This window comes from Aureobasidium pullulans, assembly GCF_000721785.1.
Source record: "Aureobasidium pullulans EXF-150 unplaced genomic scaffold scaffold_15, whole genome shotgun sequence".
Taxonomy (NCBI): Eukaryota; Fungi; Ascomycota; class Dothideomycetes; order Dothideales; family Saccotheciaceae; genus Aureobasidium; species Aureobasidium pullulans.
In genome coordinates, this window is record NW_021941035.1 from 498,431 (window position 1) to 515,434 (window position 17,004).

General features: G+C 51.4%; 7 protein-coding genes across 7 annotated transcripts; 3 read left to right on the forward strand and 4 right to left on the reverse strand.

Moving 5' to 3' along the window:
- Positions 1-557: 557 nt before the first annotated feature.
- Positions 558-2,169, reverse strand: M438DRAFT_376329 (F-box and JmjC domain-containing protein; the record flags this gene model as incomplete). Its single annotated transcript, XM_029908653.1, has 2 exons — positions 558-1,779; positions 1,832-2,169. The coding sequence occupies 2 exons, from the start codon at positions 2,167-2,169 to the stop codon at positions 558-560; spliced, it is 1,560 nt and encodes a 519-aa protein (XP_029758506.1).
- Positions 2,170-2,441: 272 nt separating this feature from the next.
- M438DRAFT_301284 (ATP-dependent RNA helicase eIF4A) lies at positions 2,442-4,254 on the forward strand. Its single transcript, XM_029902092.1, has 4 exons — positions 2,442-2,609; positions 2,732-2,875; positions 2,934-3,935; positions 3,989-4,254. Exons 1-4 carry the CDS (start codon positions 2,579-2,581, stop codon positions 3,997-3,999), a joined length of 1,188 nt encoding a protein of 395 aa, XP_029758507.1. The 5' UTR covers positions 2,442-2,578; the 3' UTR covers positions 4,000-4,254.
- A 301-nt stretch (positions 4,255-4,555) lies between these two features.
- Positions 4,556-5,263, forward strand: M438DRAFT_277907 (uncharacterized protein; the record flags this gene model as incomplete). The annotated part of the gene is made up of 1 exon (XM_029900960.1): positions 4,556-5,263. The coding sequence occupies one exon, from the start codon at positions 4,556-4,558 to the stop codon at positions 5,261-5,263; it is 708 nt and encodes a 235-aa protein (XP_029758508.1).
- A 113-nt stretch (positions 5,264-5,376) lies between these two features.
- Positions 5,377-6,113, reverse strand: M438DRAFT_376331 (uncharacterized protein; the record flags this gene model as incomplete). Its single annotated transcript, XM_029908654.1, has 2 exons — positions 5,377-6,015; positions 6,090-6,113. The coding sequence occupies 2 exons, from the start codon at positions 6,111-6,113 to the stop codon at positions 5,377-5,379; spliced, it is 663 nt and encodes a 220-aa protein (XP_029758509.1).
- A 343-nt stretch (positions 6,114-6,456) lies between these two features.
- M438DRAFT_347571 (uncharacterized protein) lies at positions 6,457-9,245 on the forward strand. Its single transcript, XM_029905936.1, has 2 exons — positions 6,457-6,629; positions 6,682-9,245. The coding sequence occupies exons 1-2, from the start codon at positions 6,620-6,622 to the stop codon at positions 9,189-9,191; spliced, it is 2,520 nt and encodes an 839-aa protein (XP_029758510.1). The 5' UTR covers positions 6,457-6,619; the 3' UTR covers positions 9,192-9,245.
- A 60-nt stretch (positions 9,246-9,305) lies between these two features.
- On the reverse strand, positions 9,306-10,406 carry M438DRAFT_278107 (WD40 repeat-like protein; the record flags this gene model as incomplete). Its single annotated transcript, XM_029900976.1, has 1 exon — positions 9,306-10,406. One exon carries the CDS (start codon positions 10,404-10,406, stop codon positions 9,306-9,308), a length of 1,101 nt encoding a protein of 366 aa, XP_029758511.1.
- Positions 10,407-12,128: 1,722 nt separating this feature from the next.
- On the reverse strand, positions 12,129-15,586 carry M438DRAFT_278348 (chitin synthase, class IV; the record flags this gene model as incomplete). The annotated part of the gene is made up of 3 exons (XM_029900995.1): positions 12,129-12,544; positions 12,596-13,086; positions 13,137-15,586. The coding sequence occupies 3 exons, from the start codon at positions 15,584-15,586 to the stop codon at positions 12,129-12,131; spliced, it is 3,357 nt and encodes a 1,118-aa protein (XP_029758512.1).
- Between the last annotated feature and the right edge of the window lie 1,418 nt (positions 15,587-17,004).

Genomic DNA, 17,004 nt, shown 5'->3' on the forward strand with positions numbered 1-17,004 from the left:
ATACATCTATATACCTGCGAGCCAACTTTCAAAGTCACCTATTTTTTCGTCAAGCAACTGGCCCGTTCTGGCAACGCTGTGAGTGAAAGAGATCGGGCGATGGGGGAGGGAGTAACTTCGGTAGCTGCAGAGAGATTGACCCGTCACCGAACTCCCTCTTTCCTGACTGTAAACCGGCAGGATACTCTTGATAATCGGGTACATGGTCATTGGAGTTGGTGCTCTCCTTGATCTCTTTGGAACCGTGCCAGAATCAATAACACTGTGTCTTTTGCCCACTGGTTTGTAAGGCCCCTTGCCAGCTTGAAAGCTCGGTTCTGGTGCGAACTTTATGCCCTTATATCCACTTCACAGAATCTCGTGGCGAAGCTCTCAAGTGACACCCTTTCATAGCCATGACAACTATCAAAATATGCTTAGCGCCTTCCAAGAGCGGGTGACCAGACTGAACTCACTCTTGCCAATAGGATTTTTAAACGTGACGGCAGATGGGCTGGTGATCGAACATGAAAAAGGTACAAGAGAATCAGTGCACGCATCGCTGGACTTAAGATTGACTATGGTACCTCCTCATCATCATCCCCACCAAAGCCGAAGGAGAAGCCACCCTCGGTGCTTGCGTCCTCGGTGGTCTTTGTTAGTTCTGCCCACTTGCCTTTTGGACCTTTGCTCATCTTTTCAAGCTTGGGCAGAGCCTCTTCTAGGGCCTCTGGCTCCTGCTCGCTGAGCTTTTGCAAAAAGAGTTCATAGGGGTTTTGCACATCTTTCGAAAAACCACTGACTTGATCAGATTTGTCCCTGAGGAAGTGCAAAACCGACGCGAGTCTTTGACGAGGAACAAAGTTCTGAGTCAATGCAATCGAGTCTTCTAGGTTGACGACCAGATGATACCAACCAGCTGGTACATATAGCAACTCACCAGCCTCGCAGATGCCTTCAATACATCCTTCAGTGCGGCGTGCCTCGGCGTGAAATCCGAGGAACCATTCGGCGATACTCAAAGGAGAAGTGACCTCGCTCTGATCAGCTGATACGAAGACGCCTGGCGGCGGCGGTAGGGAGGACGAAGATGGGAACATGATCCAGTATTTGCGCCCAGTCAAAACAGCGTTCCAAGCGCAGGTCGCGTTGGGGTCCTTGTGGAAAGTTGACCCACTGCGAGACGGTCCAATGATCAACCAGCGGTGATCAGGTCTTTGAGATCCCAGAACGCTGAACAGATCAGGTCCGAAGAACGACGGTGCCCAGTATGCCACTTTGCGCCCGTCTTGTGTGGCCGATAGATCTGGAGAAGTGCCATCGTACAGATGTGCAGTAGCACTGTCAGCTACTTGAATATTCATCTTCTCTGCGAAGGAGCGGTCAAAGAGGTATAGAGGACTCTCGTCATGGTTATCCTTCATGTAGTCAACATATACATCAAAGGGCCAATCTACAGCCTCAGCTCTAAACTTGACCTGAGAATATCGTTTGAGTAGTGACTTGACCGACCAAGATCCGAATACAGGCCAACGTTTTGTAGGTTCAGAGATGATGAAGGGTTTGTTGGTAAACGATTCAGTGAACTCCTCGAAAGTCAATGATGTGAGCCGATGGATCTGGTTGCGGGCTGGAATATTGGTCACATAGGGATCCAGGGAAACATGAGCACAGAAATATGGTCGATGAAGAGCATCTGAGAAGAGGTTGCTGCAATCCACATCAGGCTCCTGAGAGCGCGGTTGTGACAAAACAGTTGACCGCCATGTGCCACGCCAGTTGAAGTTTTCTGGTTGCGATCTTACATGATATTAGATAGGTGTGAGTCAAGATGTAAATTTTGAAGACGTACTCTATGAAAAGTGCTTTCCAAAGCTCCTCAGATCTACTGAATGCATGCAGAGCCCGACACGTGCCACCCAATCGGAGTAAATCTTGTGCGTCAAGATAGTCCAAGAACTGGGCCAGAAGTTCGTCCGGGAGCAAGGCAAATGTTCCAATTGCTGCCTTCAGATTGGCAGTAGCGGTAAAGACGTTTCCAGACGGACGAATTCCAAGAGGGTGACTCCAGATGGTTGCAGATTCCTCGGGATTAGTGGTGTGGTCGGAGTCGGCATCAAGTTTCTGTTTCTTGAGTGGCCTGCTCGGATGCTCGAACTCTTGGTCTAACAGAGCAGCTGGAGGAGTCATATCGGAAAGAGGTCAATATCCAATGATTTTCCAGATGTGAGAGTATATGACTGTTTCCTCCAACGATGGCACACAGGCGAGTGAATGTGAGTGGGCAGAGCAGGAATATGACTGACTTCGCAGCTCGACACAACGGGTGACGGCGAAGATGGTTGGATGCAGGCGAAAGGCGGGTGCGGGCACGGACCAGGCGAAAAATCATTGCGCTCTCACACGGGCATTATATTCGTTCGCGCCCCTCTTTTCCTCCAGCCATTTTCATCGCTCTCAACAAACTAGATATCCCTGCAGACTCTCATACACGAGAGTTTTTGGTTTCTAGTCCTCATACAAATACCCAGCGGCGCCCGTTCGCCCACCAACCCAGCTTCTCCCAAAACCCTTTCACAAACTACTGTCAACCGCAATCATGGCTTCTGGTCTTGAAGAGGTCCCCGAGGGTACGTCCTGTCTTGTTCTTCACTGCGCGTCCTGCCAGTGCGACCACTGCGCTTGCGCCGTCGACAACCACCGCCTTATCCGCCTTGAGACGAACTGCGCTGACTGAACTTTTGCGCTGCAGGACAGATCGAGTCTAACTACGATGAGACCACCGACTCATTCGACGCCATGAACCTCAAGGCCGAGCTCCTCCGTGGTGTCTACGCCTACGGTTTCGAGCGCCCCTCTGCTATCCAGCAGCGCGCCATCATGCCCGTCATCAAGGGTAAGCTTTTCTGAGCTTTCAGTTTGCTCTTTCACACCGCTCACACACAATCCTCCAGGCCACGATGTCATTGCCCAGGCCCAGTCCGGTACTGGCAAGACCGCCACTTTCTCCATCTCAGTTCTCCAGAAGCTCGACCCCAACGTCAAGGCTTGCCAGGCTCTTATCCTCGCTCCCACCCGTGAGCTCGCCCAGCAGATCCAGAAGGTCGTTGTCGCCATCGGTGACTTCATGAACGTCGAGTGCCACGCCTGTATCGGTGGTACCAGCGTCCGTGACGACATGAAGGCTCTCCAGGACGGTCCCCAGGTCGTTGTCGGTACCCCCGGCCGTGTCCACGACATGATCCAGCGCCGCGTCCTCAAGACCGACTCCATGAAGATGTTCGTTCTCGACGAGGCCGATGAGATGCTGTCTCGCGGTTTCACCGAGCAGATCTACGACATCTTCCAGCTCCTCCCCCAGTCTACCCAGGTTGTTCTCCTTTCCGCCACCATGCCCCAGGACGTCCTCGAGGTCACCACCAAGTTCATGCGTGACCCCGTCCGTATTCTCGTCAAGAAGGACGAGCTTACCCTCGAAGGTATCAAGCAGTTCTACATTGCCGTTGAGAAGGAGGAGTGGAAGCTCGACACCCTCTCCGATCTCTACGAGACCGTCACTATCACCCAAGCTGTCATCTTCTGCAACACCCGCAGAAAGGTCGACTGGCTCACCGACAAGCTCACTGCCCGTGACTTTACCGTCTCTGCCATGCACGGTGACATGGACCAGGCCCAGCGTGATGTTATCATGAAGGAGTTCCGTTCCGGTTCTTCTCGTGTCCTGATCGCCACTGACCTTTTGGCCCGTGGTATCGATGTCCAGCAGGTTTCGTTGGTCATCAACTACGACTTGCCTGCCAACCGCGAGAACTACATCCACCGTATCGGTCGTGGTGGTCGTTTCGGTCGTAAGGGTGTTGCCATCAACTTCGTCACCGCTGACGATGTGCGCATGATGAGAGAGATTGAGCAGTTCTACAGCACTCAAATCGAGGAGATGCCCATGAACGTTGCTGGTAAGTGGAGTGATATTGATCCTACTTGAACGATTGACTAATCCAACTCGCAGATCTCATCTAAACGAATTTCTATTCAAAAACAAGAAGAGGGCTGCAGCAGTGCATGTCTGCGGCAGGCCAATGTTTAACGAGGGATCTACGGCTGGTCTTACTAGAATGTGATACCATGGCTGGGACGGATCCCACTTCTCATGCATTTGGGCGTTTGTCTTTATGGTTGAAGCTTTTCAAAACGCGAACACATGCCCTTTTCTAGATGCTAGGTCGGGGCGAGTTTCTTGTTTCTCTTTCAAAAGAATGTTATCCTTTCCAACTGAAGACGTCCTAGCCTTGCATGTGAATGTGCCCTCGCGCCTGCCTCGTGGCACTATTGATTCTTCCAAAGGGGAGGCACATGTGCGCACCATCCGCACTTGCTCCATTTCTTCGAGGCGCTGAATTCTTTCCCCTCCATCGTCACTGCTGGCATGCCCTTCAAGTAGTTTGCGCGCCGTCAACTCGCCGACTACTGAATATTTCTCTAATTTCGAACCACTCGGCACATTGCATATCCATCCTCGAATCCTCCTCGAAACATAGAACTCCCATTCGCTCCACGCTCCTCCGCTTTCCTCGCCATGGCTCCTATTCCCGGCGCACCTCGCGAGCTACTGTGGTATCATCAAATCCAAAGAGAAAACCGCCACATCCTCGAGCGTATCAACAAACAGCAAGCAGACATGGTCAATATCAGCAGCCAGTTGTCGATCAATCAAAGACAAGCAGAGCAAGCACAACAGATCCTTTCGGAGCTCGAGGCAAAGCAAGTCACGGCCACGGAGCGTAGGAGAGAAGACTTTGAGCAGGAAAAGGACATTCTAAAGCGAATCAGCGAGCTCGAGGATTCAGTCCAAGCACTTCGAAGGGCCAACGACAGTCAACCTGTCGCTACAGGCACCACGAGTCAATGGCAGACACTCGAACAAAGACTTGACACCATTGAAAACAACCAGACCACTGCCTCCGACCAGTACATGCAACAACTGAAGCTGAGAATGGATGAGTTGGAGAGGGGTATGACTAACACTGCCGGGCGTTCCGTCGGCTCTGTCCAACAGGGGGCTGGGGAGAGAGCTATCGAATCAGTACCAGAAGCCGACTTGAGCGTGCCAGGAGTGGCTGCAGGCGACCAGTCCAGAGGAGGGCAAGCAAAGGACATAGCAACCCAAGAGTCAGAGAGTGAGTGTCAGTCGAACGAGAGACCCTCTGTTCTTGTCCAGCAGATAAGACGTCTTGGAAGAGAAAGAATGCCTTTTCGACCAACTCCGCCGGATTTGGGGTGGTAAGCCTCGGTGAAAAGCGAGCAGCGATGGAGGGAGAATCAATGGACACAAGATGGTCTAGCTTTTGCGGCGTTATGAATCGATCATGGGAAGGATATGTACAGGGATGTAGCTTTTCATGTCTCAGCAAACTCATAAGGACCCTCACGGTCCTTGACCTCGACCTCAATGTTGGCCTCTTCAATCTCCTTTCCGTCCACACGCATGCCGGCTCTAATGACGTCGCCAGTCTTTACAGCGCCGACACCCTTGGGAGTGCCAGTCAAAATGATGTCTCCTTTTTCAAGTGTCATGACTCTGCTGATATCGGCCAGCTGTCTAGGAATTTGGAAGAGCATGAGATTAGTGTTGTCGTTCTGCTTCATCTCGCCGTTGACGCTCAAAAACAGCTCAATGTTATGAGGGTCGGCGATCTTGGACTTTGCGATGGGACCAGCGATTGGGAGGAAGGTGTCAAACCCCTTTGCAATGCTCCATGGAAGACCCTTCTTCTTGGCCTCCTCCTGGACGTTACGGCCAGTCATGTCAATAGTGAGAAGGTAACTTTCGATGGAGTCCAGAGCACCTTGAGTATCGTTGGGGTCAAGGTCTCTGACCTTACGACCCATGACAAGACCCAGCTCAACTTCGTAATGGACATTGACACCTCTGGGACGCAACACGGGACCGTCACCCTTGAGGAGGATAGATGACGGTGGCTTCAAGAAGAAGAAAGGGTTTGCTGGCTTCTTGTTGCCCAGCTCGGTGATGTGGTCCTTTTGACTATTAGCTCAGTCTCGTAGTCGACCGAAGTGTTTGCCGATCGTCAATCAGATTGCACATTTCTTACCATGTAGTTTCTGCCAATGCACATGATCTTTCGATTACTTGTCAGCACGTCCGGTCATAATACTGATTTGAGTCACAGCTTAGGAGATAAGAAATCTGGGAGATGTGCGGCTCGGTAGAATCGACGTACTTTACGGCATTGCGAAGCAACGTTACGGAGAGCAGGAGAAGCCATGTCGAAGTGGCTGTTAGGTGATCAGATGTGACGAGAGAAAGAGTAATGGGCAGAGTAGGCCAGGTGTGGTATAACTATGGGGAGTTTAGGGCGACACCGGCCAGCGAGGCGGCACTCGGGCCGACACCCGAAGGGGCAGCTCTCCACAAAGGTTGAAGGTGCACCAGGTGGGGAAGCAGTCACGGAGGCTCTACCGATATAATCTTTGATGTCGGCAAACGCTGAGGTGGAATCTCAAGCAACGAGCAATCCAGGAGCTTGGTATTGACGACATGCACGGATCTGTCGTTAGGACGGTTGTCATTGCCTTCTGAAATCGTGCTTGTCTCCACTCCTGAGAGACAACAAGTTTCAACATGGATGCCAGTATGTAGCACTCCTGACACGTGGGAGGGCGACTGCTGACTACACCCCCAAGTCGACTACGATCCCATCACACACCTTAATGCCCTCTTCGGGCACCCATCGACGCTCGACCAAGCAGGCGCCGTCTCACAGCAGGTACACAAACATCAAGATGAACTCGACCAACACATGGGCCGCATGGTCGCGCGACAGACAGAGAGCGATGCGGACAGTGTTCGGCGTATAACACAAGCAAAGAAAGAGCTGGGAGAACTGTTTGGCCGTATCGACAAGGTACGCGCCAGGGCCTTGGACACCGAGAGAGCCATCACCGACATGACGGCAGACATCAAGCGTCTCGACCAGACCAAGCGGAACCTGACTTTGTCAATGACGGCCCTCAAGCGCTTGCAGATGTTGACAACCGCTTATGAGCAGTTGCGTGTCCTTGCATCGACCCGTCAATACCGCGACTGTTCGCACCTGGTCTCTGCCGTCGTCCAGCTCATGGCCCACTTCAAGACATATCGCAGCATAGATCAGATTGCTCAACTCAGCAAGAATGTCGCTGACTTGCAGCGTCTGTTGCTCGATCAGATCTGCGAAGACTTCGAACTCGCTTTCGCCCGAGAATCTGTCGCTTCTGCTCGCAATATGCTAGCTGACGCCTGTCATGTCATGGACGCCCTTGGAGACCATGCCCGTGCTCGTTTGACCACCTGGTATTGCAACACAATGCTGCGCGAGTATCGTCAAGTCTTCCGCTCCTCTGACGAAGCTGCCTCGCTTGATAACATATCACGCCGTTATTCATGGTTCAACCGCATGCTCAAAACACATGACGCCGATCACGCTTCCCTGTTCCCTTCTTTTTGGCGTCTTGATGAAATGTTGGCGAATGCCTTTTGCGAAACTACGCGAGAAGACTACAAGCAGATCCTGCAACGCTCCATGCGCCGTGCAGACGGCCAGCCTCCGGATGTCAACCTTCTATTATCGTGCTTGCAAGAAACATTGGATTTTGAGCATTCTCTCGAGCGACGCTTCTCTTCTACAGAATCACGCTCATCCCTGGATACGCTCGACGAGAAGCCTCGCGCTTTCAGCCAAGCTATTTCTGAAGCCTTTGAACCATATCTCAGCATATGGGTTGAATCTCAAGACAGGCAACTAGCTCTTCTCATCCCAAAATACCGACAACAACCTATTCGCAACGAAGAAGACGAATTCCATGCTCATACCGTCATGCCTTCGTCTACAGAGCTCTTCCATTCTTACCGCATCACCTTTGCTCAATGTGCAAAGCTTTCGACAGGTTCTCGGCTTCTTGATCTCTCGAAAACCTTTGCAAAGTACCTCGACGTTTATTGTCAACAGGTCCTATTTCACGCTTTGTCTGAACGGTCAACTTCGATCGAAGACACAGTCACTGTTCTCAACACCGCAGACTATTGTTACCAAACTACTAATCAGCTAGAAGAGCGTATAAAATCACGAATAGACGCCGACTTTCGTGCTCAGGTCGACCTCCAATCCCAGGCCGATTCCTTCATGGGTATTGCCTCAGCATCTGTCAAATCTCTGGTGAGGAGAGTTGAGATCGACTGCGATGCGCCTTGGAGAGAAATGCGCAATGTACCCTGGAGCAAGATGGACAATGTCGGTGATCAAAGTCCATATGTCGCTCCTTTGGTGCAGCAAGTCAAAGAGAAGACATCAGAAGTACTCAACCACCTGCAAAAGCAACATTATGCGCGTGCCTTCTGCGACAATCTGGTCGACGCTCTCGCTAGCTCTCTACTGACCAATTTGGTTGTCTGCCGGCCTATATCAGAAACAGGTGCTGAGCAAATGTTGCTTGACTCTTATGTCTTGAAGAAAGCATTTACCGAGCTGTCTACTGTCAATGCAGAGGCGGGCACGACACCGAACCCGAATTTCATCAAGCGCGTCAATCAAAGTATGGCAAAGCTAGACCCGTTGCTCAAGACATTACAAGTGCGCGCCTCACCACCGGAAGGTCTGGTTCAAGCATACCTCATACACATGCAAGATCGCTCAGAGCCAAACTTCCGCAAGATACTCGGATTGAAAGGGATCACACGCAAACAAGAGCAGGCTCACCTGATTGAGCTGTTCAACGCACACAAGGCATCCCCAGCAAATGAAAGCCTACAGGCATCCAACCCACTGATCACCAACATGTCCCTCCAAGCAGCAGGTGCAGCCGCACCAGGCATTGCAGCTCTCAAGGATAGTGCAGCCTCACATTCTGCGCCAGCGTTGGCAGGAACCGCTGCCCGTTTCGACCCCTCCACATTCGGCTCCGCTCTGATGAACGCCGCTCGTGATGGCGTCGACCGGTTTGGTTCGCCAGCCCTAGGTGGTACCGCGTCGGCCACAAGCGCCAGTAGAGCGACCAGCCCGCCACCGATGGGTGCCCTTGGGCTGAACGCCGAGAGTGCGCACGCCAGCATCAATGAGAACCTCAAGAACATTGGCAAATTCTTCCGTCGTGACGTTAGCAGTTTCGGAAATTTTGGTAAAAAGGATGAAGGGAGGAGAAGCATGGAGAAGAGATGAGAGGTACGTAGATCATAGAGAAGCAAAGGCTACACAGATTCCTGGTTCTCGAAAAGTAGATTGTCGTTGCGTGATACATTTCTTCGTAACTATCATGTCCCATCCTCTTGTACCTTACAGCATCAAGTCGTCGAAACCTATTCCTCGTCGTCTGGAATGGTGGTCTTCTCTGCCATCAAAGTGTTGATGGTCAAAATCATCCTGCTCATCCGGTATGTGATGTCTCCTTTCAAACACCATCAATCCACCCACCGTCTCATCGCCATTGGCGATGATCAATTCTTGTCCGTCGTCCACCGAGACCGCTCCAACCACCGATCCGAAGAAGTCGATCGTCTGCTTGTCATGCCAATTCATCGCATCGTACACGCTGACAATGTCGTCCGACTCGGCCACTACCAGTGATGCTCCTCCACGGTTGGATGTGGTAAAGTGTAGTGAACGAGCACAGCTCATCTCGCATGCAAGTGCCGCCAACGGATTGTCCCATCTCCTGGCATCACAAACCACCACTTTTCCATCCTCGCTGCCTGTTGCCACATGCCAACCATCGGCAGCCCATGCACACGCGAATCCATATCCAGTATGTTGCCGTGTACGGAACAGCACATCTCCCCTTTCAGCATCTGTTATGAGAGTCTCACAGGTGTCGCCAACAATCATTCTCAAGCGGCCATCAGGTGATGTTGCAGCACAGTTGATCTGGTTCTCATATTCGAACACGCCAGACCACGAGTTGGTGTCGATATCAAGTAGTCTGACTTTGCTGTCGTTGGAGCAAAAGGCAGCTCCTAAAGCGCCTGTACGGCGATGACTAAGAACATGGACATGTGTGGTTTCTTTCTGCTCGGCGACAGTCACGAATCCTTCAATGGGTCGATCGCCAAGAGTCGAGTTGAGGTTGAGTACAGAGTATTCGCCTTCCAGTCCGCCGGTGACCAAGACGGCATCTGAGTAATAGCCATCAAAATCCGTGGCAGGTGAGACGGCGATTGTAGTGATGTGGGTATCTCCAGCTTGGTTCGGATTCGTAGAGGCGCCGCTGAAATTGACGACCACATTGGTATATGCAGGACAGCTCAAGGCTGTGTGCATAACCTTGCTCTTCGATGCATAAAACACATCGTTCCTACTCCTTGCTGCGAGCACATTTCGGAGTTGACCATGCGAGTGGCTAGCCTTGTGGTGAGGGTAGAAGTCCTTGGACGCATACATGCGTTGTTGCCGGCATACTGAATGTTCGTCGTAGGTCGCTGGTGGAGTCCAAGTGTAACGAAGAGGGTAGAGCATTTTCCTGGCCAGTCGGGCTTGGCTCCTGGTTGTGTTGAGTGCTGCCCAGTCCAATCCTTGGAGGTCGTAGTTCTTGAAAGGAATTTGACCCTGGAGCTTCCATTGCGCTTTACGTTGATCGTCTATATGCATGAGGCCGGCTTCCCCCATGTGATATTGGATATCCCAGTGGTCAAGGAATTCACCGACATCGTAATCGACCCAGGCGGAGGCGTCATGATGGAGCTCCTGAGGGGGTTGGGCTGAGGGGATGGTGAGTGTTGTGTCATTCGCTGGCCAACGTGTGCTTGGAGCTTCTACAGGAGACGAAGGGAATACAGTGGGCGTCGTCGCGAGGTGAGCTGGAGGTAACTCGATAGCCGAGTTTGTTAATGTGTGTCCGATATGCGATACTTGAGAATCCGTGGCCACCTGCTGGTATCGTGTAGTCATGAATTCATTATTGATGAAATGACCTGGTGGTCTGCCGTGGGTGTTTGAGTGTGAGTGAAGACGGCTCTCATAGAAGTCGGCCTGGGTTGTTATACCAACACCGCCTTCAGTAGCATCCCAAGAGGCTTCCGTCGTCTCTCCAGAAAAATGGAGCCGTCGACCATGATGGCCAGTGTCCAGGAAGGCGTCGGTGGAGGTCCATGTCAAGGAGACGCCGCCATGATCAGGGTCCTCTAGATGGCCGGGTAGATGGTCGCAAGGGTATGGTGTCTGACCCAGAGACGATATAGCAGATCCTCGTCTTGACCTGATCATTCTGCTGTCAAAACGAAGACCCTGCACCGTTGAGCCACGCCGCAGCGAGTGGCCTGAATATGAAGGATGATTGCGAGTGTCAGGATCCGACATGGTGCAAGAGGTGGGCAGGCCAATCGGTATTTTAGACAGGAATCACGGACGCCAAGCTCGGCAGTGGGAAGCAGCCAGTGATCTTGTTCTTGTTTCGATGTGACGGCGGGTGATGACAAGGTAACTACACTATTGGCACTCACGCGCCCAGCGCAGGAGACAGGTAGAGTAGGTACGTAGCGCGATGGTAACAATAGGTCAAATGAGGGAAAGGGATATGGTGGCAATGGACAGATCTGCCACCCGCAGTCGCCGCAATTCCCACGACAGCACCCGCTCCTCGAACGAAGACGGTATCAGGAAGTGGAGCACTTTGGAGGAAGAGAAAACAGGCGCGCTGCGGGCCGTTGACTTGCTAATCGTAAAATGACAGCTCCGGAAGCGAGCGAGTCTCGTGCGACAGGTTAAGAGAGAATTGACAGGAGGTCAAGGCCTTTTTCGCGTGGTTGTCACGTCGTCTCATCGTCTACTGCAGTGCAACATCGCTTGCGCCTTGAAGATGTATATCCCGAGGCCCCAGCCAGCGTCTGCATTTGCCCTATTCCGTCAAAAAGTGCATGAATCCGCATCTGTCACCTGCGCCTCCCAGCCGAACCAAGCCAATCACAAAGATTTCTGCTGTGATACTGCATTTATTCATTAAATAGCTTGGCACGCTCCTCGATTATCATCATACTCCGGCGCCAATAGTAACCATGCAATTCACGCAGTCCAGACTGGCCATCATTACTTTTCCCCCTTTCGTAAATCAACAATACCTCCCGAGCCCCTTCTATTCTTACAAAGGATTTGACCGCCTTTTCTGGTTTAGTAGTCGTAGCCAGATTCATAGGGATATGATCCCTGCCCTGACGAGGAATTGTAATTGGTTCCTCCGGTCTTCATGCGTCGCTCGTGTTCGAAATCAGCCCATCTCTTCATGGTGATCTTGCTGCTGTCAAATTCACCCTCCACTGCGTCGTGGCCGCCCTTGGTCTGTTCACCAGCCGTCTTGCGAGTGTCACCCCAAGAGAAGTCGTCGAATTTCCAGTACGCGTAGGTTGGAAGAATGAAGTTCCAGACTGGAAGAGAAAGGAGGTAGATAAGCATCCATGCGACGTATGAGATGCGATGAGCAGTCAAGATGATGAGAACACCGGGCAGACCAAGAATAAGTGCCAACAAGACCAGTGACATGACTGGAATGGTTGTGTGTTCAATGGCGGCCTTGATAGCAATAGCGACTGTAACATGGTTAGTTTCGGATAACGATGAGAATGAAAGATGGTACTTACCAACATAGAAGGTAAAAGCAATGGCAGCTGGAAGCACAAGAGTACCGACTAGCTCGACAAAGACAACGAATTGCATGCTAAAGCAGAAGGTTCCGCAGAGATCACGAACCAGAACCAGCTCCATAAGATTGTGGACGGTACTGTTGATCCATCTTCTTCTTTGGGAAAGGAGAACCTTGAACTCGTCGGGCACAGTAGTTTTGCAGACAGCTTGCGGAACGAAAACTTGCTTTCGTTTGGGGAAAGTCCTCAGCATCAGAGTGGAGAGATAACGATCTTCACCAAGGAGGAGCAAGTTTTTCTTGTGCAATGTGTCGACGACATTTTCGGAATAATGCTCCACAATGTCGGGATTGGCCAGGATCGGTACCCAGTAATTTTGATCGCCCTTAGGTGCCTTGATTCTGTACATGCAGAAACACCCAGGAAGACAGGTGACACCACCAAAAACGGATTCGAAGGATTTGGACTGATGATGTGAGATGAAATATCTGGGACCCGTTAGTAAGACTTGTATTTCCCAAACGATGTTTCAACTCACTCGAAGACTTGGATCATCGAAACCCAACTGGCTCTCTTATTGGCGATCTTGGTTTCACCACACAAGCCCATGATTTCAGGATCCTTGACCATTGCACTAATCATATGGGTTAAACTGTCGGGGAAGACCTTGGTATCGGCGTCGACCATGAGAACAATCTCATAGAAGTCGGGTGAGATGCCGGTAATCTTCCAGATACCATTGAAGAATTCGTATTCGAGTTCAGTCATGCGCTCATCGAACATGACCTTTTGCAAGAAAGACATGAGAATGATCTGACTATCACGTTTACCGCGATTACCAGGCTTGGACTGGGTTGATTCCTCAGGGGTGCCGCACTTCATGATGATCACCATGGGCACGCGTTCCTGCTTCTCGATAGGAATGATGGAATCCTCTCCATAGTCGTAAAAGCCAGAGTAGATCTTGGCCATGTTGTGTCGTTTGGATCCACTAGCCACGGCGACGTAGGAGTAAGGCTTGACCTCATCGGGTAGGATAGTATGCTCCTTCATCATGCTCAAGGCAACTTCGGGGGTAGTCATAGTCTCACCATGTCCCTTGATGATACCGTCGCAAATGACGAGGATGAGTTTGTGGCTGTTGGGGTACTCAGTTGTGGCAACAGAATCAAGAGTTGTACGCATTCCTTCGGGACCCTCGGAGTAGGCAGTGACAAGACAAATGGCATGCGCGAGCGGAAATCCAAATGGTTGCCATTCCGGAGGAGGCTGGGGTACGACAGCTTCGTGAATAAAGCCATGAGGACCAGGACCATCAGACTCCATGGCGGTAGAGTATCTTTGCTCACTGCTATTGGGAACCATAAGACTTGCGCGACTTTCTTGCAGAGTGTTTTCACTGCGGTTGCCTTGCCCATAAACACTTGCGCCAGGAATCAAGCGCGCAGTCGAGCTTTGGCTAGCCATTGTGGTGTATGCGGGACGAGAACGGGCCATGGATCGTTCGATAGCGTAAGGGCTGGTAAACCTCGAGGTGGTCGGAAGGAAGCTACCGCGTTTGTTTGCACGGTCGCTAGCGTGAGAGACGGGATCAGCGATTTTGGGAGCTGGACGGTAGATATCATCGGCCCACTCCTCGATCTGCTGCTTTCTCTTCTTCTCGTCGCCGCTGAAGGCAGTCCTATCCGCAGCATACTTGCGGCTAAGGAACCACTGGAACGCCAGAGCTAGAACGAATTTGGCGACGACAATTGACAAGATGAAGACGAGGGCAACATATAGCACGATCTTGGAGGCGATACATCCAACAGTTTCGGTGTCGATCGATCCCACCTTGATAATTTCCTGGAAACACTTTGCGATCTTCTTATCTTGACCTGACGAAAAGGCAAGACTCATGTCAGTGCCCCTGACGTTGGCGTTCTCGCGAATATCGTCAAATCTCGAAGGGTACGAAACCTGAGTAGTGTTGAACCAGTTGAGCAGGTTGAGATCGAGGACATCGCCACCGTAAACCATAAGATTGCGGCTCGAATTCTTGATGTCGTCCCATGTGAAGTACACATCTCCTCCAGACTTGAGGTCGTAGAAGTTGGTTCGGGCAAGCTTCGAGGTGTGGCAAGAATATCCAAGGTAGTAAGGGATGGTTTTGTTGGGCTCACTCGATCCGTCCTGATTGAAAGCGTTGCATGGGAAATACCAAGCCAAATTGCCATCGCTATCAGTCTTGACATCAGAACCCGCGGCGGCAGTGATGAGACCCTTGCATGCACCATTGACGTTCTGGAACATGAAACTGCCGTCTTTGCCTCCATAAGGCACATCAAGATCCCATAACACGTTCTGGTTTCTCAAGATACCTCTAGCCTGGGGATGCTGCGACCTTGTCAAGTCATAGGCCTTGCCATGGAAGATCATGTATCCAGAATCGACCTTGTTTACGCGGAATCGTGAAGAGGAGCCCGCAGGGCAGACGGTGGCAGTGAAACCGAAGGTAATGAAACCGACAAAGGCAGCGATCATGAGAATGATACTGATCAAGCCCATCTTCTCCCTCCACGCTTGTTGTTGGGCCTTTTCGGGCATTCCGAAACATTTAAGGATGGGGTTGGGACACCAGAAAGTGATCAGGTGGCAGTAAGTGCTCCAAAGTGTTGGTGGACTGGCCCCTGCCTGCTTTTGTCTCTTTTTCTTCTCTTCGGCAACCTCGAGTGTAGTCTTGCGATGTAGTTTGCGACTTCCACTTCTCGCCATGCCCGCAGGGTGACCCTTCTGATCGAGCTGTTTCAATTCAATGTCGTCGGAGCTGACGGTAGCAGCCTCGTGCTCTGCTTCTTCAAGCATTGGGTCGTGGCCAGTAGTAGAAGGCATGACTGCCATATTCTGGGCGTGCTTGCGGTAGTGGTATTGCGGGTGGTCTCTATCGACCTTTGTGCGTTCAGGTCGAATCAGACTCTTCTTGCGTCCTAGATCTGAGGCGCCCATCATGGGCTCCTGGTCTGCGGGCGATGTGATCCTGGGAATGGGCGATGTGATTCGAGATACATATGGCTCCGGCTCGTGTTTGGTGTGACTACTAGTTCTTCTGTGGTGCATGGGACGAGGAGACTCGAGATCAGAGTGATGTCGCCGATGCGCTCTTGATCGTGAGTCCCGACGCCTAGGCGACGTGGGGTGATTGGACGACATTTTGTCGAATTCCGTGAGGTGTACAGAAGTCAATAGCTCGTGCCGCTTCTCAGGGCAGAGTGGGTATGTATGTGGGTTGCCTGAGGTGCCGTGGCCGGGCGAGGAACGAAGGCTTGTGGCGGCGTAGCGACTGCTTTGACCAAACAGATTATGTCTCTGAATCGATCGAGACGTGTGGTGAAGGCCTGTTGTCGGATGTATAGGACAGGATGAGTGTTTAAAGAGAGTGTGACACGGCGAATTGAGCCCTCAATGCAGGAGGCAAAAAGTCAACCCTCAGGCTTCAGGAACAACTCTGAGAGTTGTGTTGTCATGTGGGCGGCTTGTACGCTTCGCCGGCCCCTGGAGGGCTGAGATTCCGAGAAAGAAATTGTGGAGCAACTTTGAGCCTATGCCACCTGCATCGCAGATCCATCCGTTCTTGCCTCGTTGACTTTTCACCACTGCCAAAAATAACCTTCCACTTCGTCTGTCTACTTGTATCTCTCTGTCGTCAATCATTCTTACCTACTAATGCGGAAATCTTTGGATCCCCGATTGAAGAACAGCGCAAGCCTTTGCTCGATCCTTCTGCAAGGAAGAGCGGATGTGGGTGCCGTTTCCCCTTGTCTCATGATTCATAGCCACATCTGAATATCCCCGCGTAACAGGAGAGGACCATGCCCTCCTTGGCCATAGACCAAAGATCAAGCATTCTGATACAGCACCCCTCACACCCTATGTATGCATCATTCTGGTGCTGCTCAAACGTTTGATCCCTGCTGATCAACACACTCGTCTGGCCGTTACTCTCGACATACAGGATAGAGTATGGTAGCCAGAGCAGCGGCCGTTGGATATCCCACAATAACAATCAACAGTTGCCGAGCTCGTACTCGAGTGTTGCCGCCACTATTTGTGTTCTTTTAATAACCTTGGCCAAGGGTCCTGGAGACATTCTTCAAAGACCCTCACTGGTCTGATTGATCATGTGGCAGCAACTCTGGTTCAAAGACACTCCTCGGCACCAAGCCCTACGCTATGGCGCCTTTTGAAACCGAGGTTTGATTCAGGTCGCATTTTGACTTACGAACACGATGGCGATATAACAAAGATGTATGGTGCGTGGTGTAAGAATGTTGATGAGCGCCTGTACTAGCCAACAATCGAAGGGTGCAAAGAGTGCGTTCTAAGAATAATTTGACAGCTGCAGAGTTAAGGTTGTAGCCTCTGCATAG